General features: G+C 36.8%; 1 protein-coding gene across 1 annotated transcript in view; it reads left to right on the plus strand.

Annotated features, from left to right (window-relative positions):
• The first annotated feature begins 10,212 nt into the window (after window positions 1-10,212).
• spen (split ends) overlaps window positions 10,213-24,941 on the plus strand; it is a 76,359-nt gene continuing 61,630 nt past the window's right edge. The window contains exons 1-6 of the mRNA XM_071583315.1: window positions 10,213-10,220; window positions 10,673-10,915; window positions 14,908-15,101; window positions 17,584-17,806; window positions 17,901-18,208; window positions 18,337-18,443. Coding sequence (XP_071439416.1) covers window positions 10,213-10,220; window positions 10,673-10,915; window positions 14,908-15,101; window positions 17,584-17,806; window positions 17,901-18,208; window positions 18,337-18,443 — 1,083 coding nt within the window. The remainder of the gene's footprint in view (window positions 10,221-10,672; window positions 10,916-14,907; window positions 15,102-17,583; window positions 17,807-17,900; window positions 18,209-18,336; window positions 18,444-24,941) is intronic.

Below are 24,941 nucleotides of genomic sequence, written 5' to 3' on the forward strand. Positions count from 1 at the left end.
CGATTCTCTCAATACTTTTGGAGTGTTTAATCTTGATTTTGCTAATTTTTTGCATGTTATATTTTGCACTTGGTGAGTGAACTTACTCAGCCAATTTAGTATGTGGTTTTAACCATTCCCTCTGTGTCAGGAGTAAACTCAAATATCCTGTACCTTTCAAGAAATCAAAGCCTGGACTGTTCTTCGCACTTGGAAGACTCCGTTTTTCCAGTTGTTCTCAAATTCTTGCTTTCTTCTCGTAATCCTTTTTAACCAAGCTAACGGATTTTCTTGTAAATTAAACTGAATTCATAATTAATACTTTCTCTGATTAATTCAAGTGCTTGCGGCGCGAACAATGGGGTAACACCCCTCTCTTTTTTTCATCGCATTTTCCTACAATCGTCTAATTAATCCAAGTTTCTTTAAGGCGTCCTGCATTTTGTTAAATTAATTTAACTTCTCCATTAAAAGTCGGAAATAACTTGTCTTATTACTCGTTCCAAGCCAGTCCTCCCGCGTTACTTTTAAATATAATTCCATTCCATTTGCTCGAAAATTATATTCCTATCATATTTATCAAAACACTTCGAATCCCCATTATTTCCACTAGTCTGAAGTATGCCCTGAAATACTTCGGGGTAGCCATTTCCTCTTGTTAAATAATTGCTAATTTCCCCCTTTTTGAAAAATAATCGTATTTTGCTGTACTGTACAGTACTGCCTCTCTTTCATGCTATCTTCGTTAAAGGAAGGATCCCATTTTAGTTTATTTAATTACTCCGTCTTATTTTCTGTTCGTTCGCCAGGGTATATATATAAGCTTTTATAAATACTCGAGTCACACTTCTCCGATGATTTCAAATCCTTGCATCTTGTTCTAAATGTGCGTCGACCAATGCGACATAGTATTGCATCACAACCGAAATTCCGTAGCCGAGTAGGAATTCTTAGCCTGAGTCACAGCTTGGTGAGGGGCAATGTCCACCAGCGTTTGTCGGTATTTAATATCCACGTGTACGCCCTTCAAGTCGTCTAACGTTGTGAAAGGAAAGCGCTTAGACAGTGGAAAGGGATGAGGAATGGAAAAAAATTCAAAGGCTAAGTGGTTAGAATATTTGCTTCCATCACGTATTAGTAGTGGAATAAAAGGAGTCCTTTTGTTGTTGAAAGTGGTGTTCCATAAGTAAGTTGGACTGTTAGTAATTGAATAGATTTTTGATGAGAAATCCCCGCTCTGAGTTTTTCAATAATTTCTGTCATCCGCTAAATTTACTCATGGCTCCCAAACCACCCTTGCAAACATTGTAGGGGAGTATTTTATTTTATTATAACCCTTAAGAATGAACCGAACCGATTTTATAATTGGAACATGTCTCAGCTGGATGACTAAAGCTTCGTCGTCTAATTTCTTATAAATAGTCTCTTGCACGAGCTTTATTGAAATATTTTCGAACTTAAAAGTCTGTACTGTAATTAATATATCTATCTACAGCGAAATATTTGTTTTATTTTCCTCATGTTATACGTGTTTTGGGGCCGAAAGATTTGTAGTAATAGTCACTGCAAGTTACTGAACAGAATCAACCAATTTTCAGTCAACCACACCATATTTACGTACGTTATCTAGAATGAAATCTATGTTTAAAATTTAACACTAAATTTAAAATTCTTATCCTAATCGTCATTCTCCAGTCAGTAAAATCAAAGGGTTTCGCTTGCTTTGGTAAAATGTAATGGCAAACACACCTGCATGAGTGTTACATCCCTTCGAGAATCTCTTACTGTTCACATACGAGGAGGAAGTCCTTCCCCATTTTTTGCGTTACCATTAATGTCCTCCAGGTTCAATTTATGTATAAATTTGCGCCGTAGGATACTTCGTTACTAGCACTTGCCTTTCAGAAAAATTGTTTTTACTTCCGTGTGGGAATCACTCGATTGTAGTTGATCGAATGCAAAAAGCTCGGATTGTTTCGCACGACTGGGCAATTCTAAATTCGCACTAGACATATTCTATGGCATTTATGCACACGAGGTATCCCAGTGAATAAATTTGAATAAATAGCATGTGTTTTTACAGGTAAGGAACGTAGAATAAATTGGGTAAAGACCAAGAAATACCTTGAGTTGGGGCTTGAAAATAGACGCTACAGTAGATATTTTCCAATCTTTGTGCTACCCTCTCTATTGCCTACTCTCTCTCTCAAGTGTTTAAGAGATCAGAGTGGATTAAATTATTATAAGATTATCATCTTGATTGCAGTATATCTTAGTGTAAGGCCTAGCTGCAGAATATGCATGCAATTATAAAAGACGCACATGCTCGGTTGCTACTCGAATTCCTTGCATTTATATTTTTCAAAAGTTAAAAGTGAACTTAACAAGACCAGAAAATATTTATTATGTCTTTGAGTGCAGGGAGGTGGTGCGAATTGTCTCCTCTTTAACAATCATTCATGTTCTCCCGAGGAGAAATATATTTAGAGCCAACCCACCGCAGAACATTAATCAACGAACCAATTAAAGAATTTGCAGCGGAGACGTACATCGCACCTCCCCCGTGCTCCCTTTGTAATGCCCCTGATGAGTTGCCGCAGCCATTGGTCTGCGTCAAAAAACATTGTCTTTTTATGTGAACGCGATTGAAATTCCGGTACACCCTGGCTTCTCGGGTGCTATAGCAAATCAGGATGGTGTAATTAGTGACTGCTGGATGTAAATTTTATTTTATTTAGAGCCTTCTCGATATTTTTTCCGGCTAGGAGGAAGGTCAGAGTTAGTTTTGAACCTCTCCGATTTGAAATTAATGCTTCAATATGTCCATTTGTGGCTCATATTTTGTGATAACTTTGAAAGCTAACTTTTTTTGGGTGGGGGATATGCTGTTTTTTATAAATGGAAACCAAGAAATGAGACAGGGCAGAGTCCGGAAAAGGGAAAAAATATTCCGGAAGTCGGTGCCGGAAGGTTATCGACCATTATCTGCACTGGCGACAGATAGGACGGAGAAAATGGAATCCATTGCTAAAAAGCTGAAGAAGAAAAAGGAAAAATTACCACGTGCTATGACGTAAATTGCCATGTTTATGTGGAGTTGAAAATGATTAATTGTGAATGGGATTGAAGGGTATTAAGTGTCATTTTAGATGAGACTTTTGAAGAGTGGTATGGCTTAGTTCCCGGGCCCATCAAAGACCCATTTAGCCGCTAAACGACTGTTGACAATAATTAATACTCCATTAAGGTTGGCGATGAAGCAATATTCTTATGAATGCCCTGACATTCTTTATAATATTTATGCGTTAGCGTAATTCAAAACAGTCTCAGACAATCAGAGTTTAAGAAGCTCTCAAGGGAAAGCAATATTCTTATGAATGCCCTGACATTCTTTATAATATTTATGCGTTAGCGTAATTCAAAACAGTCTCAGACAATCAGAGTTTAAGAAGCTCTCAAGGGAAAAATAATAGTGGACCAAGAGAAATAGGGTTATTTGGGAATATAAGTAACTGAAGGGTCAACGGAGGTCGACGGAATGTGGAAAAATTCTAATGAAATAGCATTTTTGTTGCAGTATTCGGACTTTTTTTCAGTGATTGTTCGTTATTTTTAATTCAGATTCATATTCTTCATCAATTTGAGCCTTTTTTTCCTTGACTAATGCAGATCAACCTTTGGGTAAGATGTTCCATAGTAAAATAATAATAACTAATGAAAATTGTTGAAAATTCGATTTACTTTTCCTGTCCCAACCGGTCGTGGTTTTTAACGCACGGCCTGTTATGATTTTAGTATCATGTGTTGTTGCTGACTCTTGTTATTTCTCCGATTTTGCAATGCTTGGCAGAGCCCTTGGTCAGCATCAGGGTTAGGGACGCGGGCGTTCATATTGTTTGTTGTCCACGTCAGAAAGTGACTCATTTTCTCGTGAAATATGGCGGTGATACTGCGCACTCCCATCATTCAACGGGATAGCGGATGAATGTCATGTATCGGTCATGTATTTCAATAAACTAGTGCTATTCTAGGAAGAAAAGTAGACTCGATTGTTCAATGTTGCTCAAATAGGTTAGTCACGCAGGACTTGTATTGGGTGAGGTATGCCATTGTAAAACACTTGTATTGTTTGAGGATGCGATTGGCATTCAGGAAAGTATTCTGCGCATTTCATTTCATTCCCTTTACGACACTAATTAGTCGATATAATCCTGGAAATAAATGGGCAGTTATTCACTCCTATTCTTTATATTTACTTATAATGGGTTAATGAGACTGGCGTGCCATGTGATCATGTCATATTTGCACCCAAGTGTGACACGGGTTGATCTTTAAATTTTCGCGTCGAAACAAGGGGTGGAGGATTGGTTGGCGGTGGTCTAGCTCCTGGTTTTCGGGGATACCTGTGTCTTTTGTGTCCATTGGTCCGGCAAAGGACACGTCCATCTTTTACATAGTGAAAGATTAGAATTGCATGTCGAGCATACGACAAATAAAGATTAGGTTTACTCTAATGGATGGAGTAAATATTTCACCGTCACCCATAAATACGACTGAGTGGATTGTAATAGAAAGTAGGATTTCAATCCTGTGGTATTGCGCGTTTTGGACTGATGTCAATAAGTATCATCGTGCATTTGCGATCATAATCACCAAAGTAATATCTCCATTAATGGATCCTAAATTCATCATTCTTTTTAAATCGCGGACTCTTAAATGTTTCTGGCCTGGGTATAAAGGCAATTTTCCTCCCTAAATTAACAGCAGAATTTGAAGTTTTATATGAATAATGTTTTAAGATTGATTGAGGAAGCTGTTAAAGTATTTCAATTGTGTGTCCTAAAGCTTGATGGAGCCCCCAAGTTTTCCAATAATCATGTTACGATTTGTGTTTGTTCATAGCTGTTTGAACTAAATAGTTGCTTTTTGGGATGTGTTCGATTCAGACTCTAACCAAATGCTAGGTACACGTAACATGTTTCATTCGGTGTAGCCACATTGTCCAAATATATGACTTTTTAATAATAGTTTCTCTGAAATTGATGAAATGTATTGTCTCTCTTCTCCGTGTTAGGTAATTGATGAGATTGGCTCCCAAATGTTTTATCACTCTTAGAAATATCGGCGTCCTGCATTTGCAAAATGTTTTTGTTCCTAATCAGTGCATACCCTTTGTGCATGCTAAATATTTGCCATCCGTGAGTTTTGCGCTCGTTGATCGACGGTATTTAACGTTTTTTACAGCTGACTGTCTCTTTACAAATTCTATTTGTATCAGATTCAGCATTTTATGTGCACAATTAACGCTAAGTTCCCCTTCCCAGAAGAACGCTAGAAATTTCTATCGCCTAATTGGAAATGGCCCTGGAAATTGCTGGTTATTCGCTTTTAATTAAGCTATAGGCCGGCGATTGCGGGTTTGTGACGCAGAGCCCACCGTTTTCTCCTTTAGTATAATTTTTCATGAACTGACCGTGATTTTTCGGCGCCTGAAAATTAAAATTAATGCCACGCTATTTGCCTTATTCCTTTGCATGTAACAATGCAAGATTGCGTGAGTCGAAGCAGCGAAAACATAAATCTGTTGCTTTTGGTAGCCATTTTGTGATATCCGCTAGAGAAAGAGTACATTATGAGTAACACGTGGTGTTTAAAACGCACGAGGATTCTCCCCGATGCATTCCTTACGTATCAACGTCATTATCGTGTCTTAACTCCGGATTTCACAAGTCTAGGCTTAGATTGTTTAAAGTTTCTTAAGTCCTTGTCATTCCTGATCAAGTTCAGTTGCTACCTTCTATAAAAAGTACAAAATACTCTTTCAGTTCAACGTTCCTACATTCTAAAAATTAGTGTAATTTGCTCTTGTTTGGAGTGCAATCTAAGATAGCAGGGTGATATGTAGGCTTATTAATAAGTTTAACTACGATAGGTCCACCTTAGAAGCACAGCATATGACTAAGCTTATTCTGAATATTAATGCCAAGTTAGTGATCATTAATGTCGATCATATTATGAGCTTGCATCACATTATCAAGCTGGGGCCTCATTTGTATTACCTGTAGAAAATTGCCATCATTTGCCAGTCCCCACCAATAACTAATTGGCGTGCAAACTTGGGGCTTCAAATATCTGTAGAAATCTCCCGGAGTAAGCTGAAACTTGCCACCAGGGGATTGTGGAGGGTTCGCGGGGGATATCTCCCGCTCTGTCTACATGATATATAAACAGTTACCCGCGAACAGTACGCTCTTTTAGATGGATCTATCTTGTGCCAAGCGCGGGGCTGTGCCCTGCACGATGCCCATGGTTATAGCCTTATCAATTTTGTCCGTGAAGGAATTTTCGTAAATGTAAAGCTTGCCACAAGCCTCGTCTACTTGTTCGTTCCTTTCCCGGATATGCAGGGGCGGATCTTACAGGATGGATTAAGGGAGTGTTAAATAATGCTTGGGATTTTCTTTTGCCTGTAGAATGTCTTAGGCAGTTCGATCGTAATTTCCTGTGATCGCAATGAGTAATTTTCATATGTTCATCACAGAGGCCGAACCACCATAGTTTCATGAAGCCCGCGTCCGAGGGTGGACTCGAGTGTTCGGGTTAGCCGGCGTGTGCGTTACCCACAAGGCTAACAGGCAGGTTTGGTAGCCTACTTAGCAGGGGAAGGTCAACAATGGTAGATGGGAAACCGCAAGTCCCCCAGGAATTTAACTGAGCCAGGAAGAATTTATCTCGGTGGCTCGAAGGGAAGGGGGGCATCCTCCCATGACCATTCTCTTCCCCGTCCCCATTTGTTACTTCCTGAAATCAGGAAATCACAAGAGGCTTAATTTTTCTTCACATGCTGTTCATATGGTCTGGAATTCCATAGCTGCATTCATACGCCAGTTCGTCATTATCCGTCACAAAAATTTTATAGGCTCACTTCAAGTTGTAGACGTTCCTGATTTTATATATTTTAATTCGTCTCAGGCTAAATACGCATTAATTTCATTTATTGTATAAATTACATTTTTGTTTAAAGTAAAGGAAAAATCATTTCTTATGCTGCCTATTATTTAGCGAAATTACTTAAGCTATACCTGCACGGCTATGATATCCTGTCCTTCATCCCAGATTCCTTTACACTTTTTAAGAAAACCACTCTTCCCATTTAAGGCTTATATTATATTCGTTGTAACATATGTATTCACGTCGAATTTTAACTCTTTTCAATGTAAAATTAAGAATTATGTTAAATACTAGTAATAATTCTAAGTAAATTATTCATTACACTAATATAAGGAGTTGATACTTTAATGTAAATTTCAGCACATGTATTTTTAGCACTAGTGTACCTAAACTTAGTTTAATTATTTCATTAGAGCATTATCGAGTATAAGTTTTTCAATATTGAAGTATAATGCTGTGATTTAAATAATAAACTTGATGTGTACGGAATGCTAATGTAATGGGAGGTGTAAAATCTCTTCGCGTCATACTCTGGGTATAACAACATGTATTAATCATGTGTGCTGATAGAAGTGATGCTGTTGAAATATACGTACATTATTTTCTGCCTTACTTTGAAGAATGGTCACATTTTAGATATAATAATGATGAATGGACTTATTGGTATGCGATGGTGGATGGCGTTGCTTTGTGGAACTCCTCCATGATGAGTGGGAAAAAATACTTCGCCGTTCTACAAAATATAAATTTATTTGCAATCGGTTTTTCTACGGATTATTCAGATGATGATAGTCTGTATCTAAACCGGCTGCAGGCAAATTATTATTGGGTGGAATAGAGAAGAATTTTCTTTCCAACTTAACTGTGATGAGACATTAGTCCCTTCTTCCACTTACAACATACGGAATCTTCCTCACTATCCTTTATAATAGCCTATCTTATAATGATCTTCATATTTCATAACTCCCGATATGGTGGCAAATTTATTATTCTTACGTGGATAAGCGTATAAAATTACGTAATACTATCATGGAGTCGTGCATTTATTTATTCTAATGGTGTTGTGTAATCTCATCTGTGTGCTCCCCACGATTTTTATGCCCCGTTTGTAGATATATTTTAGTGCATGTTGCATGAAATGTAAGCTGTGTCGCACGTGTCCCTAACCGTGTTTTCATTTCTTGCCTCCAGGGGACAAGGGCCCGGCGGTGGCCATCATCGTGGCGGCAACTCGTGGTCCTCGCCGTTCGACGGGGGTCCTCCACAATCTGCATTGTCTCAGGGCTCGAGTAGCGCGAGGTACTCGTCGGTAGGCGGCTCCTCTTCGTCGGGAGTCGTGTCCGGGGACAACGTAGCTTACGGCAGCCTATCGGGCGGATCGGCCGAGGACTGTGGCGTTCGGGGTCGCGGCGGAGGCGACGTTTCTGGGGGCGCGAGCCGACGTCACTCGGCCTCCTCGCACCATCGTCACCGACACCACCACCGGCGGCACCGTCGCCGCGCCCACGCTCCCCCTGCCCCCACCGCCCCCTCCCGCAAGAAGCGCCCCAAATCCAGGTGAGGCGCCCAGCAAAGAAATTGCTTCCTTCCCAGAGAAGACGCCCTCATTTTTGTCGGAATGAGAAATTTCATTCCATCTATTTCTTAGCAGGGATCACATTCCTGCGGTGTCATTATTCACCAAAGATCTGGGTTCGATTCCCGGCGGTTGTTTCTTGAAAGGGGATTCTTGTAGTGTAGTGTGCCGTGTGTTGAGTGAGGTTTCGAGCTGGTACTTTTTATTTTGTGTCAACCAGCAATGCATGCATTATTTAGTGACGACTTGTATCAACTCCTACTTCTGATGGAAAGTAAACCCTACTTGGTTTGTAGGATTTAAAGCGCAGTACCGAGCTTCTCTCAACTGTAAAAATCTCTTCTTCTTTGGTGGGGTACTTGGACTCAACTGTGGTGAGAGACTCCTATTGATGCAAAGTAGTTGGAAAGCAGAAAAGTCACTTAAACTTAAATTGCATTGGTCATAGGAAAACACCTGTGGCACTCTCCCAGGTTTTATTCTTTTATCAAATAATCAATCCTGTATGGAACAAGTTACCCTCTAGCAGACTTGACTTCCTCAATAATAGCTCACCCCTCATTGTGTTAATCTCTGGAATAATTTGATGAGCAATTTAAAAGTTTGTGTCTACTGAAACGTTCACACTTCTATTCGTGGGCTTGCCATCAATCCAGGCAACCCTCTGTATACTACCAGGGTTGCCCGGAAGTCGTCCAGTGTCCAAACTTAAAATAATGGTCCTGTGGATGAAACAATTTTTTTTTAATTTCACTAGATGCTCAATTTCACAATATCTGCATTGCCCTTTTGGGTTTATGAGTTGTCTCTGTACCCCAGTTTATACCATATATGTGGATACAATTCACCATCCAAGTAAAGGGGGAAAAATCCTTGGTAAAATTAACCTTGTGTATGCACATTGCTAGAAGACAGCCTGATGAAAAAAAAATATAAACCTAAAATAATTCCATTCATCAGTGACAGTACACCACTGACGTTTATTTGTCAAGTACCCATTTGCCTTATTTAGGTTGTCACTATATTACAGGAAAAAATTTCCCAGACTTTTTGGTTTACTTAATAAATGCACCTAAAACATATGGAAAACGATGAATTGAAGTACGTGTTAATTCATTGATGAAAATAATGAATTCTTGGTAGAAGTAGATTGGGGCAAGAGTGGGTGCTAGTCCTCCCAGCCTCACTATCAACCCCTCAAAATAAGTTCTAAATTAGCAAAATATTTCTAAATACTGTGAAATGTTTCAGCAAACACATCTTAAGATATCTTTGAGGAATATAGTGATTGATAAGATAGTACAGTTAAAGTAATAACATGGTTATTATGCTAATACATCTTCACTGTAAGTCTTTCATCCCAATCTGACAATCATATTGCAGATCTTTAAAGTTCAGATGTCACCAAGTAGTGTGATGTTTAAAAGATAACATTTTTCTCCTAGGTAGTTTTATTGTGCTTACCTAAGATGACTTTATTTTTTGTCTTCATTTTTTACTCAGTGCTTGTCAAAGTGATGTTGGTGTCTTTGGGTGAAGAGAGCCAGCTGGTTTCTGACGGATCAAAAATTAACAAATGCAATTATTTAATTTTTGGATTAACCCTTTCATTTTTCAAGATTGAGAGAAATGAGCCATAATATTTCCTGCTTTAGTACAAAATGAAGTGCTATTTAAATATAACAATCATAGTATACTAGTTCAGAATGATAAGGTAATATTTAAATTTCATTCCTGGGCTTTTAAAATTCTATTGCTATTTAATTTCAATGTCACCAGCTATATATATGAAACTTCAGGTTCATTGATAAGAGTAGACTCCCCCTCTGAAAACAAATTCTGCTTTTGAAGCGTCAACCTGATTCTGTGGATCTTACAGCTGGAAATAAGAAAAAATTGTGTACTTATGCTATTCTGTTCCATATGTCAAATAGAATTCTTTCTCTGATTTAGTAGAAATGGTCTTAAAATTTTTGAAAGCAATATGCATTTGTAATTAAAAGTTACCTAGCTGTTTGACATTTTATTGATTCTGGTCTTTACTCTGGGTGACAATTTCAGATATTTGCACAAGTTTATTTCATATCATTTCCCAGTGCACAGTTTTTTTCAGCACTGGTTTGAATAGTTCAGATATATTTTGACATGTTATTGTTCTAATTGCAGTCGATCCGCGAGTGAATCTGGCTCTGAGTCAGGCCGTTCAGCCAGCAGTGGGTCCCGTTCGAGTCACTCGCTGTCTGATAGCTCAACGTCAAGTCGGAGTGGGGGAGGGGGCGGAGTACCTGTTGTGGGCATTGGCAGTCGCCGCGGAGGAAGTCGATCTGCATCCACGTCTTCCTGCTCGTCCCATTCTTCTCGTTCCCACTCGCCCCCTCATCTTTCCTCTTCCAAATCCTGTTCACCCAGGTAAGAAAAGTCCACAGTTATTAATGGTTTCATGCATGCTTCCTTTTTTGGTGCTTATCAAAGCAATGAATTGGATTTGAGTCTAGCAAGCTTTTAATTTTTGGAAATTATTTATATTGTGATGCAAAACAATTGAAATTTCCACAGTTATTTATTTTGTAAAGAGCTTTCCAATGCCTTTACATCATGTAAAACGGAAGAAGTAGTAGTTTTTAGGGGAGGTGACCGACAGCTGAGGTCATTTGCGCCATTAGGGATGGGCAAGGAAAGATTAAGAGTGGAGAGAAACCTGGAATCGGCATTAGCCTTCTCTTAACAAAAGGCACCAAGGGGTCCGCAGCTTAATGTCCCATCTGACGGATGGCGAACTCACTCCAAGTTCACTTCATACAGCACCTGAAGTAGGGATCAGGATACCACCAAAAAATATCTGCCACCACCAGGATTTGAGCCCGGGGAACTCTAGGTGGGAAGCCAGTACATTAGCCAATGAACCATCACGAACCCCGATAGAAATTTAAATATCTGAAGTGGGGTAAATGTCTTGAAAATTCGGTGTGGGTAGGTGAAATGAGTTAAGGGATGGATTGGAGAAGGGCGGTGTTATGGATAGTATCAGTGGTTGTGTGGGGCCTTTTGCTATCAATGGTGTATAAATTTATTTCCAAGAGTTGAGAATGATTGTTAAAGCCCTGGTTTTTCAAAGGCTTCTGCCTAATCCTGCTTCACATTTCCAGTTGTTTCTATATCAAGTCAGTAGCCTTACCAGATTCATACCCAATGATGCATAGGCTATAAAACATGTATGAAATAAATAGCTGTGGAAAAATACAAGGTTATTATTTCATAACAATAACATTTGTTACTCTATTGGTCAGGGTACATTATGTTCTGAATAAATGCGCCCTTATTTTTTTTCTGGATGTTCTTGTGACGATTTTGTTTTTAGGATTCCTTGACTAGTGCCACCTTACTCATAGTAAATTTTCCTGGAGCACATTACCTCCAGGTTTTTGTGTATTATTGAGCAAATTGATAAATTCCAAAAGTAGAAGAAACCTTGTGGACTGTGGCGCGTCGCGCATGACTACGAATGCCTGTGACATTGTATGTATGGTATTTTGTCACAACATCTTGTTCCTTTAAAAGCCCCAAAATTTCAGAGTTTAAGAGGACACCTCGATAGCTTAACTGGATAAAGCACTCGACCGGATATTGAAGGATCTGGGTTCGAATCCCAGTCAAGGCAAATGATTTTTACACTCTGAAATTGTTGCAGCAAATTGATACGTTGCATTTCATTTATCAGGTTAACCTGACATGCCCACTGTCTAACCTGACATATGTGTTCAATGTTTTGTGTTTCCATCATTTTAATTGGAGCTTACATGCAATCAATAATTGTCACTTTCCAGCCTGATGTTGGCTTGTTGATCACTTTTACTCCAGATGTTACCAAAATGTGTTTGCTCATGCACATGACACTATTTTCAATGTTGGCTTACATTTCAGAGCTTCATATTTGACTTGTAAATACCATGGTCATATTTAGACTTTTTTTAGCTTTTAACTCTACATGAGCTCTATTCTGATCTTTGTTACTCCTCGTCTCCAATTCAAGGTCAGGGATTGTCAGAGTTGACTGCTTCATATGGTTTCCATTTGGCTTGAGTTCACTTAATTATTGCACTTACCAGCTCCAGTTGTGTTCACTGAAGGGAGTCCTTCAGAATCACTGTCATAAATACATTACACCCCATGGCATTTGTCCCAGCAGTTGAGGTTTCCCAGCCCTTTTGTTCCATAAATCATACAAGAATGAGCCCTATGTAATGGCTGTGAATAAATTGCAAATATTCACTGTAAATATTAATATTTTAGACCTTTAGAAGTACAAGATTACATTCTGGGTCAATAGCAGGAGGGGGGGTGCCTCTAGAAAAAAGAAATTTTATTCTATCAAAATAGTTTAAAAAAACATCAAACCATTTGACCACTGGACTTCTTTTGAATAATTCCAGGGCAACTAAGTATATTTCTCGGTGAGGGACTTTTCTCTTCCTGGAAAAATACTGGTGATACTCCTGGGCTCTTGGTTGTCCTATGGGTGGATGTCTTTTTCATCAGGCATAAATGAAAAATCAGCACAATAAATTGTGGTGTTTAGATAAATCTTATTTTTGTGCAATGCCATTCATTTAATATATTCTCGCAAAGCTTAATACGGAGTAAATCTCAATTTTTCTTTCATTATTTGTTAATGTCTTTTCAAAATTCCATCATGCTTTGAAAAAAAATTAATATGACAGGCCTCCTGGGAGACATTTAAGCTCCTAATCCAACTCCTTTTTGGCAAAAGTGCCTTTTGGTGGTGCATCTCACACCATCAATTGTGGTTGCCTTGTAAGTTCCCTGTTCAATTTTCACTGTAGTCAAATTTTTATTTGCCAAAGCTAGTTTTCAGGAATGCCTTAGTTCATTTGCTGTATGCAACCAAAACTAGAGAGGTGCTATTTTTGGAAATTCAGGGTGTATGACATTTTAATTAAAATATTTGTAGCTTCATGTATATATACCAAGATGGACACTATATTTTCCCAAGTATCCATTAAAGTCTATTTCAGGAAACTATGAATTCCCAGTTACTGATTTTTTAACATTTTCCAAATGACTTGCCATTTGGTTATCTGTCTCTTCATTCGGTATGTCTGATAGGGTTCAGTTATTAGTTTTTTAATCCTAAGACTAGCTCTCCAATTTTCCTAACCAAATGCCAATTACTTAATGCTGATAATAAATTTTCGTTCTTTCTTTCCACTATTCTTGGATTAAGCTATTGGTCTTCCTCATTAAAAGAATTATTATTTTTTCCTCCTAATTATACCAGTTCATCTGAAGGTGAGATTTCAACATCAATTTTGTGGTTTGTCTCCATGTATTGGTCCATACCTTTTCTTCATTTACTCCCTTGCATACTTTTTCATTCCACACTTTATATGGACTTTGGTATCTACTTCTAGAACTAGCTTCCATTCTATTTAAGTTATCTTGTGCATTGCATGTGCATAAATATTAGAGAATAATGAAAATGTGTTGGTATAACTCTTTGGCTCCAACTATTTTTGGTGAGTATAGGGTACTTTGACACAAGAAGGCAGTAAAGTATTGTAGAGGTTGTTATTGTTAAATCATAAATTTTACGGCAGATTTACACATGCTTCCACCATGTGTCAGGGAATATGTATGATGAAAATAGAATCGATTTCATGAGTGCTTTTGATCGTTGATTGAACATTTTCATGGGGACACAGCCTTCGGTAAAATTTATGCTAATCTCTTGAGGAGGATTTTTTTGAGGAGAAATTATCCTTATTCTTTGTCTCTGCAGTTTAGAAATAAGCTAGGTTAATTGTTTAAATTTCAGAGTTTAAGAGGGCACCTCGATAGCTTAACTGGCTAAAGCACTTGACCGGACATTAAGGGATCCGTGTTCGAATCTCGGTCAAGGCGAATGGTTTTTACGCTCTGAAATTGTTGTATTGAAATGAACATTGGCGGATGACTCTGTTAAAAGTGACTGTTGTGGCATCTCCCACAGTATCTTTAGAAGTTAACTTTAACCTCTGGTTAAGGCCAAATCTCTGTTTCATGACCAGTAATAGTACCAATCTTTTAACAGCTCAATGACTGACAGATGATTTTACTCCAGTTACAATTTTCACATTCATTAGTGGGCAGTCTTATTTTTTTCTGAAACTGGATTTGTGGGCAATCACCCCATTAAGTTAATGTCCATGTTAACTAATATTTGGTTGGATTTAATGAGACATTTCAAAACAAGGCCTTAGTGTACTCCATAATTTTGGCTGCTTTTACTTGTCTGAGAATCCATAATTTGTAGTGGTAATGCCTGATGACTTGGATTTGCATTTCATCTTTGTCAACAGATTTATAGCATATTAATATCATAACACATTGTATTTTTTTTCTAGTCATCAAAGTGGTGTCAGGAGTGGCCGTGTTGGTGTGTCACTTCAGTCTGCAGTGAGTGCTGCTCCTCACACCAACAGCTCTGGTTCATCATCCCTAGTGGGTAGTGGCCTGGGAGTCGGTTCTCAGGTGTCCCACGGAGAAGACCGCCGTCCCTTTGCCATCTGTGTCCGCAATCTTCCTGCCAGATCTAGTGGTAAATATTTACCTGAATTAAATTTTTGAAAATTTAATCCTTTCTGTTAGGTTAAGCAAATGTTGCTATTTTTTAGCAATATAAATTAGTATTTAGGTGAAATAAAATCTTAATCTAAGGCCAGTCTCTATTGTCATGGTATTATCTTCTGTGATTTTCAAAAACTGCTCATTCTGGGAAGTTGAGGGTACCTTAATGTATGGTTTCATCATATTTGCATAGACATCTTCAATATGTTTTGATTCATTAGGATAATTATCACTGGGAGTATTTTTTGTCAGTTACATTCCTGTAGGAATATTTGGTTCATTTTTAAAGCAGTGGTGATTTTTTGAGAAGTCAGGGCTCTTGAAATGTAAAATGAATAAAGATGTAAATTAAAGATTTATAAAGACTTTATATGGAATGTAGCACTGTAAATCTGAAACCTGGTCATTTAAGGGATAGGATGAAAATAGATAAGCTGTACTTAATGTGGGCATGAGGAATTGAAAATTAGTTTAACAGAGAGTAAAATCAACAATGAAGTTTTTAAATATGGTGGAGGAAGAGAGAGAGAGTTGTTAGTAGATGATCTTAAAAGAAGACAGCAAAGCAGGTGGTGGAAATATTGAGAGGTGCCTGGTTGTTAAATGTCATTGTGGAAGGGAGGATGAGAGGGAAAAAGGAAAGGCTTTTTGGATGGCAAGTAGGGAGACAGGAAACCTGAGGAAATGAAGAAGGAAATATGGCAAACCATTGTAAGCCAACAAGAAGCATAATGCATTGGATCATTAATTCATATTGGAATCACAGTATGATGAATTTGCTGTACTTTTTATGGAAGCTTATGGTCCACTTTACAATGACAACTTGTATTGCAATTGTATGAATGCTTTTAAATTTAATATACAACTTTGCGGAATATATAAGACCACTATACAGTTCAATGCATTGTTTTTAACAAAAAGCATTAATTGTTTTGGATTACATATTTTTATCTAGGTAAATAATTAACTCCATGTTGCACATTTATTATATAAACTTGTGTACTCTTAGTATCAATCTAGTAAATGCTCATTTTTGTTGTCTAGACATAGGAAAATTAAAACCCTTGACCATCAACAGGCATATTGAGTTTTGATGAAAGTAAGAATTAGTGGTAGCTAAAATCATATTTTATTAGAAAATGTTCACATTTTCTATTACAAAACACAATAGAAAATGGCTAATAACATTCTGGTATCAAAATGAAGAATGATGAAATAATTGTGTGGGTCCTTGTATTTAGAAATCGCTTGGGTGTGAAGAAATTATTTATGTTTTAGAGATCAAATAATTTGGGTTGAAGGTGTAAGTGTTCATTATTGATGACAAAGAGGATCTTTTTTTCCTAACCTTAAATCTCTTGTGGAATCACTCTTTGGCAGAACTGGTATATAAGATAAAAGCAGTGTAGCCAATATCTTTTGCATAGGATACCTTGGAAGGGGCCCCATTCCCTCAACTATTTTTTTCATCCCCTCCGTGATTTCCACCACCAATAACTATGAATTACATTTTTTTGTTTCTTCAGGGAAGTTTCAGTGGGTGTGAGGTTATTTTCTGTCATTGATATGCTACTGCCGCAGTGTAGTATTGGTGCATCTGGCAATTCATGGTGTTTTCACTTTCATCACCTGCTGGATGTCTTATCATCATATTCCCACTTTGAATTCAGTTTCATTTACTTTTTTGTTATCTTTCTCTAATTTTAATTCCATCCCTTTTCCAATAATTTTCATTACATTCATAGACTGGAGTGTAGTTTCATTAATTTACTGTACATTAGTGACTGTTGCCTCATTTTTTCCCTTTTGAGATAAGTTTGAATATAGAGAAATGATCAGAAAATTAGAATAAGGTTTTATAAAACATTCTCTAAAAAGCTCGAATTGTTCCAAAAATATTTTCAAGCATACTTATTTGAGATTTTATTCTTAAAAAGAGAGTACATATGCAATCCAATGCAATAGAAGGAAATAAATTGGAAAAAAATGTGGCCAGTTCTTGAATTGCTATAAATCGTAATTCTTGTTCAAAATAGTGGATTCATTATATATTCGGAGCAAGCTAATGTGTATAGCTTTGTCTAAACACTTTGAAAATGCAATCACTTTCTTGAAATTGTTGAAAGTTTAGTGCTCTGCTATTAGACTTTAAGTATGGTAACTTCTTATTGTTTTATTAAATCATACTCTTTATGTTGTAAATAGTCCAAATGCTGTATGCCATGCTATTTACTATGCCCAAAGGGACGTAAGTATCTCTCAAAGGATGATAACAGTTTTATGATCACTCCCTGTGCAAAAGTCAGTGTACCCTACAGAAGTAACTCCCCGAGTAAGAAAAGAGTGGATATTTGGTGTATATTATTTCATTTTTGCATGAACGATTATTAGTGGTGAAGCAACAGCATTATTCTTTTTAAAAATTATTGACTTTAATTATTCTCTATTTGCAGATACAAGCCTAAAGGATGGATTATTTCACGAATATAAAAAGCATGGCAAAGTCACGTGGGTAAAGGTTGTGGGTACAGGTGGAGACCGGTACGCAGTAGTTTGTTTTAAGAAGCCTGAGGATGTTGAGAAAGCATTAGAAGTGTCAAGGGATAAATTGTTCTTTGGTTGCAAAATTGATGTTGCTCCGTATGAAGGATTTGATGTTGATGACAATGAGTTTCGGTAAGTTTATAGCCATTGCCATGTTAATGTGGTTTTATGAGTGAACTTTTTAGAAGATTTTACAAAATATATATATTTCTATTTTAACTTTCAGGCCATATGAAGCAGAGTTAGATGAGTTCCACCCCAAAGCCACAAGGACTTTGTTTATTGGCAACTTAGAGAAGGAAATTACTGCCTCTGAACTGCGCAAGCATTTTGAACAATTTGGTGAAATCATTGAAATAGACATTAAAAAGCAGGGTTCCGTTTCATCATATGCGTTTTGTCAGTATGCAGATATTGGAAGTGTTGTGAAAGCTATGAGAACAATGGATGGGGAGCACTTAGGAAACAACAGGATAAAGCTAGGATTTGGGAAATCAATGCCAACAAACTGTGTGTGGGTTGATGGGATTTCAGGTAAGCCCCTGTCAAAAAAATTTAGCTTTTATTCCTTCAGCCTTTTCTTCCTTATTTTGTGAATAACTTTATTTTTGTTTTTCAGTGTATTGTTTTTAGTAATTCTGATCAAGTTTATTTTCTTTCAGATTCTGTTTCAGAAAAGTATTTAAACGTTCAGTTCCATCAGTTTGGACCCATATCTCACATTGCAGTTGATCGTGAACGAGGGCATGCACTAGTATTTTTTGAACAGGTAAGTTTTATTCCTAAGGAAGTCTTATATTGGGAGTGTATTTCCATTGTGTTATCGCTTGTGATCCCTTACCTTATTGCCTTTAAAAGTAGGTGGTGTCAAAATAAATTAAAGTTGCACATATGATAACCTTTCTAATCACAGTTTTACATCAAAAGACTATACCAAAAAATGCATTGTTCTTTACCATCAGAAAAAGTAACATGAGGTTACCTCCACATGGGAACATTATCATAACTTAATTTTATGCACACACCTTTAAGCACTCTATTAATTATTACTCTTTAGTTTCAATCATGCATTATATCTGCAATTATGTACCCACATGGCTCTTTAAACATTTCTTTATTAAATATGGTTGAAATGAAATGTGCACAAAACGTATTCATCTGTTTCCCTATAAATTGAGAATGTGCAGCAAAATAAGACAAAATTAATCATGGAAGTCTTTTTTTGATGTTAAATGTGTTTTCCTTGCCATTTTAATGCTAGACTCTTGTATATATGATTTATTTTCCTTAGCTTTTTACAAAATGGTTACGATTAATAGCTCGGTATTTGTTAAAAATTTATGCTTCAGTCTTGAGTCATTTTAGTATTTCAATTATCATTAATAAGTTCTCTGGCAGCCAATTTTACCTACTGACTTTAGTTGTCTTTTACTGCTCTGTGGTTAGAAAGAGACGACGGGTCATACAGTGGTGGAAGATATTTACTTGGCCTTTCCACTAATCATTTTACATGTATATCATGAAGGTAAATGGCTTGCCTTTGTCATGTAATGTCAATTTTTCAGTTTGAATTAATATTGTTTTGATTGATAATTCATTTTGTCATTATAACGTTAGCCATTTTATTTATCATAAATACATACATTTACATATTTAACATTTAATCGTAACAGCTCCCTGTTAAAGAGCTCTTTTGTGCATAATTTTATGATGCCTGAATGGGTAGATATTTTTTCTCTCCAGTTGTTTTTAATCACTCTTTAATGGATTTGTTGAAATTAACACCATCAAAAGAAAAAAAATACATACACCTGTGGCTCTAGTGAGGATTTTTGAACTGGTTACTTTATGTGGAGTTTAAGATTATAATGCTAATGTAAAGGATTTTCTTTAAGAATGATATTAACATAAGTGATTTATTGTGTGCCATGTTGAATTATGAAAATTATTTTGTGGAAATTGTGAAAATTTCCCATTTGAATTTTTCGATAAGTTGTGTTTTCCCAGCTTGGCATTGTTGTGGAGGGAAACGGGCACCCTGAACACTCGCCCATCATTGACATTCTCCCTCTCCAAGTTGAAGTTTTGACACCAGTGCCAAACAGACAACTCATCAATAACATTGTCTCCATAAACCTCCTTTAACTGATGTTGGATGCCACATGGTCACACATTTCTTGCATTGAGATATCTGATCAGAGCCCCAAATTCACAAACAGTGGCATTTTCAATCTTCTTAAACATTGATAACACTCTAAGAAGTAACAAAAAATGATAGTATTATGAAACTTAATGCACATTGAGCAGACAAACAACTGAAGGCGCTTGAGATTGAGCGTTGGCGACTCACGCCGCAAGCGCTCCATACAACTCGAATGTTTACTACCTTCCAGACAGTCCTTGTAGTAGTGACTTGATTAGTAAGTTTAAATTCTATAAACCCCTATGCCAAGTAGTGGTAAGGAGATCCATTTCCTGCAGTGTTCCCTTTCCAAATTTAGTGAGCATAGTGTTTAGTGAACACTTACCTCCGAAGGTGACATAGAATGTTTGCTAGCTGGGTAATGGGTAGTTAGGCCTTTCTTTGAATTATAATGAGAATTAATGGTTTCTGGCGTAACTTTATGGAACCGATTCATTATCAATAAATGAAAGGACTAACTTTGTAGTCCCACACGAAAACGATTTATTCACACGACCCGGGTTTCGAGATGAAGTTTTACTTCGAAACCCGGGTCGTGTGAATAAATCGTTTTCGTGTGGAACTACAAAGTTAGTCCTTTCATTTATTTATTATAATGAGAAACTTAAATCCTGCAGGCTGTTAAAAAAATCACTGTAATGCAAAGCGTAACGACAACATTTTTTGTGGGCAGAATGGATTGAGCTGGATTATTATTACCCTTTCATCCCAGATAATTGTGAGTCTATGATACTTCTATCTCATTGTCTCACAGTATTCCATCTGTTATGTAGATGTGTGTTTCACAATATTCTTAAAATCAAACATTAAAGATTTATGAAAAAAGTAATGAGGGAAAGGAAAAGAGAACTGCTACTGCTGATGTAATATTGATTCTTCACAAAACATAAGGAAATGCTAAAAGTTGTTTCGCATATCCTAATGGATGAAGGTTTTTTGTGCAAAATTATAACTTGCAAACTATGCCTCTTAATTCAGATGTATAAAATTTGGTGGAATCCACAATATCTCTCATTTTCATTTAAGTTCGTTCATTTTAGTTTATCATAGTTGAAATAACTAACATGAAGACTTCCCCTCCCAAATTTTTTTGTTCACATAATGTATTGAAACAAGTTTTTTATGCATCCCAAAAACGTTTTAATCACTGCATGCTTCACACACCCCCACATGACAAGAGAGTATAAATATGTAGGAATCACTGCATGCTTCACTCACCCCCACATGACAAGAGAGTATAAATATGTAGGAAACTAACCATTATATAACCCCAGATGAGCATGCATGTGAGAGATATCATATACAGTCCCTGTATTGACCATTTTATGCTTAGGAGATGATTCACACGTGTGTCCGTAAATTTTGTCAATTATGCTTTATTTTTGAAACTAAAAACATGTTAAGGATTCAGGGAAAACCTTACAGTTTTAAGCAACTTATCATAATCCATGTGTAAAACTTCTAATATGGTTATTGTTTCTTTGGAGGTGATAGAACTTTTTTTAAATATTTCAACTGTTGTTAGATCAATGCAATTTTATACTTTCAAAAACCAAGCAATTTGGTTGTTGTTGTGGAAATAAAAAAAAATTGTAGCCATTCCCGAAAATTAGTTGAATCATCTGATCGTATCTCATCCTACTTATTAAAGAGGATTTTAATGAAATATAATGCAGTCCAGTTCAACATTTTGTTGATATTTACAATGCTCAATGATATCATTTTTATTGTAAACTCAAAAATGGCAGTGTAGCCTGTTATGTATAATGACAATAGTTTAAATTATTTTACCCTTTCACTGCCAACATATTTGTATGCATATTATTTATTTTCCCATGCAAATGCTGTATTAACACATCGCAATGCCTGAGTGAGATGTGAGAATGGAATAAAAGCTCAATGCTAGTTCCCTGCGGGGTAACACAGTGGGATGTCGTGCATCTCCTCTGGCTATTTAGCAGGGATACCATGACCTATGGTTGCATTAGGAGTGCCTTCCTCAGCATGCATCCACAGTCCACTCAAAATGTGTGCAGTAATTTTGCTACAGAAATATATTTTTCAGAATGCATAAATACAAGTTACAAAAAGAATTTCAGATGTTACGCTCAGCTTTTACAATTTTAAATGGAATTCTAGCCGTAATATTGGCAGGGATTTTGTATTGAGAGCTCATATCATACCAATAACCTTTTTGTTAATTTTTTTACGGAAGACACCAAATTATGTGTATAATTATCGCTGATTTCTCTGCTCGATCAGAGACTTCTTTCATGGTTTTTATTTTTCCATACCAATTCTGTTATTTTGGTCATGACATCATAGTATTGTACTGTTCGAACTGCTGTAAAGCAGGGAAGAATGTAAATGTATTTGCTTCCTTGGTATTATCTTGATGAATTGCCTGGTCTTAGGAATGAACAAACAACTTTCTTGTTTAATAAATTCTTCGGTTTCACTCATCGTTTGGCCAAATGTTCTTTATGAAGTGCTCAAGCTCATTTTTGAAGGTATTCTTGTCTTGGGATAAAACTCCTTGAGTGGGAAAATCATGCTCAAATTTAAGGGGATAATTCCCCTACATTAGTCCACTTGTTTTTAAAACATCTGGATTCTAATGATCTCCTTCCATGGCAGCTCCGGTTAGGCTCACAGTAGGTGGTAAGTTCGTGTTACAAAGCAGTTATACTTCACTGACAACGTACATGATTTCTATAAAAAGTATCGGGAAAAGATTTGGAAAAATAGATTTATATTAGATATTGTTACATTACCTCAAAATTTTTCAAAGTACATCCCTTGAGTGTCAAAATGCTTTTGCCAGTGCTTTCTCTGGGACTCGAAGGCTACCTGGTAGGTAGATTCTGTAAAGCCCTTAAGGGTACACGTGCAAGCTTCTATGGTACCACGTAAGGTTCCATGGTGGTGGCCATTCAAGGAGGATTTCACTTTTGGGAACAGGAAATTGTCTACTAGTGCCAAATTGGGACTGTACGGGGGTTAGGGAATTGTCACGATGCTGTTGCAGAATGTCTTCACAAGCAGGCACTCTAGTTTGCTTATGGTGGTCCGCAAGACCTTTGGGACAAGTTTGGCACAGATCTTTCGCATTGCCAAATATTTAGTGATTATAGTGTGCACTGTCATCTTACCAATGCCAGTACGATCGGTGATCATTCAATTACTTGATCGTCGGTATGAATTCTGCACTTAATGCACACATCAGGAGAAAATTGTTTCCAATATTTTTATACAAACCTCGTTATCATAGGGATATTTAAGGGTTCTTGGAATCACATATTTTCTCCTGATGTGCATATTTCCCTTCAAATGTCTAATCAAACATATTTTTTAGCTTGAGAAGCTAACCAAAATATCCCTTATGCACCAGCCCAAAGTCAAGGTGTGTGGAGTTTGGTTGAGAAGTTGTCACTAACAGATGTACTAATCAAAAAATGTTACTATTTCATTAGCCTGTGGAAAAAATCATCTGTAATTATTTGTACCTCTTCGTTAACTAAAACGATTCTTACTCTTTGCCCTTAAGTCATGCTTCAGATCTGGAAAATGTGAAATCAAACTTATGTTTGGAGGAATTTCTTCAATGAAAGATGAATTTTATGGGGCATTAATATGAAAGGTCACAACAAGATAATTCCTAAACATATGGTAAGATAGGCAAAGTCATCACCAATTTTAACTGTAGAGTGACCTAAGTAAAACTCGAGGAAATCATTTTGCAGCATATATATTTGCAATAAATATTTATTTTGCAAAACCAAGAGCCAAGGCTTAGTTGATCATGTGGTAAATGCTAGGGAAGGTGCTGTCAGTTATGACCAAGGGTTGAGGTGGCCCATACCCTATTGCCGAGAGGAGGGTGAGGCTTCATGCTTCATTGGTTGCTTAAGGGAAAAAACATGTACCTGGGAACTTCTTTGCTTTGCTTTGGAAGGCAATCTCAAGGGCCCTGTACAGCTGAGAAAGGGAGATGCTCCTGGCTTTAGAGACTTTCTCAATCACTTTCCGCTGGCACAAAAGGGTTCATGCATAAATTTACAAACCCAATTACATCAATTTTGATGTCTTTTTAACGTAAAATAACAAAGGCAATCACCAACACCCAACCCCTAGATGGGGTAAAACCCACTTACATGGGAATCAAACACTAAGCTCCCGAAATAGCTGGTGAGGATCTTACCACTACCGAGGCCAGTAAGAGTTTTTGTGTTCATTTAATTTTTTCAAATGGCTATAGATAGGATCTGTAGTTCCTGAGCTCAGTGTAGTTTATAAAAAGAGATCTATTCTACTTTTCCATCCAAGTGAATGTTTCAGAGATAAAGCCTATTTCAGCTAAGATTGTTCTGAGGATTGTGTTTATATCCCTCTAAGGTTATCCCTTGGTCTGCCTTAATTCACTGCGGGAACTATGAAGATTACAACAAAGGCAAAATAAATGGTGAACTTCTAATCTTGGATTTGTCGGAATTTGTTCAAATTTCCCTCAGCCTTTGGACAAAACTCATTAAATGCCCATTCACACATCTTTCTTACCTGCTTGTCTTGTAGTGAATATGCATTTTCGTAGTTCTCTTTGCTGGTGGCACTGCAAATGTTTTATGTTAGAATCTAAACTCTTTTAATTTGTTGGATATTGACCCAAGTTTACCCATTGGATGCAAACTGATTTATTGTATTAAATTATAGTTTTTTATTTCTCTAAATGTAACTATGGGATATTGTAACTATGCGCCTTTTGCAACCGCCGATCTCAAGTCCTAGAAATTCATTTCCAGAGCTAAATAAAGAATTGAGGCCGCTTCATCAGAAAGAGTCGTATATAAAAAATCATCCTCAGTACCATCAAGTACATTTATAATTTCAATATTCTTAATTGATTTTAGAGCTCTCACATTTCACAGCATGCCATGGCGTTTTTACCCATACACAAATCTTGCAAATACTAAGCCTCTTTCCTTCTTTATGTAGTTATCAATGTGAAATCTGTAGACTATCCAAATGTTACTTTTTTTTCATTAATCTTTTGAATACTTATATAAT

This window comes from Hetaerina americana, unplaced genomic scaffold, assembly GCF_022747635.1.
Source record: "Hetaerina americana unplaced genomic scaffold, ioHetAmer1.1.p SCAF_13, whole genome shotgun sequence".
NCBI lineage: Eukaryota > Metazoa > Arthropoda > Insecta > Odonata > Calopterygidae > Hetaerina > Hetaerina americana.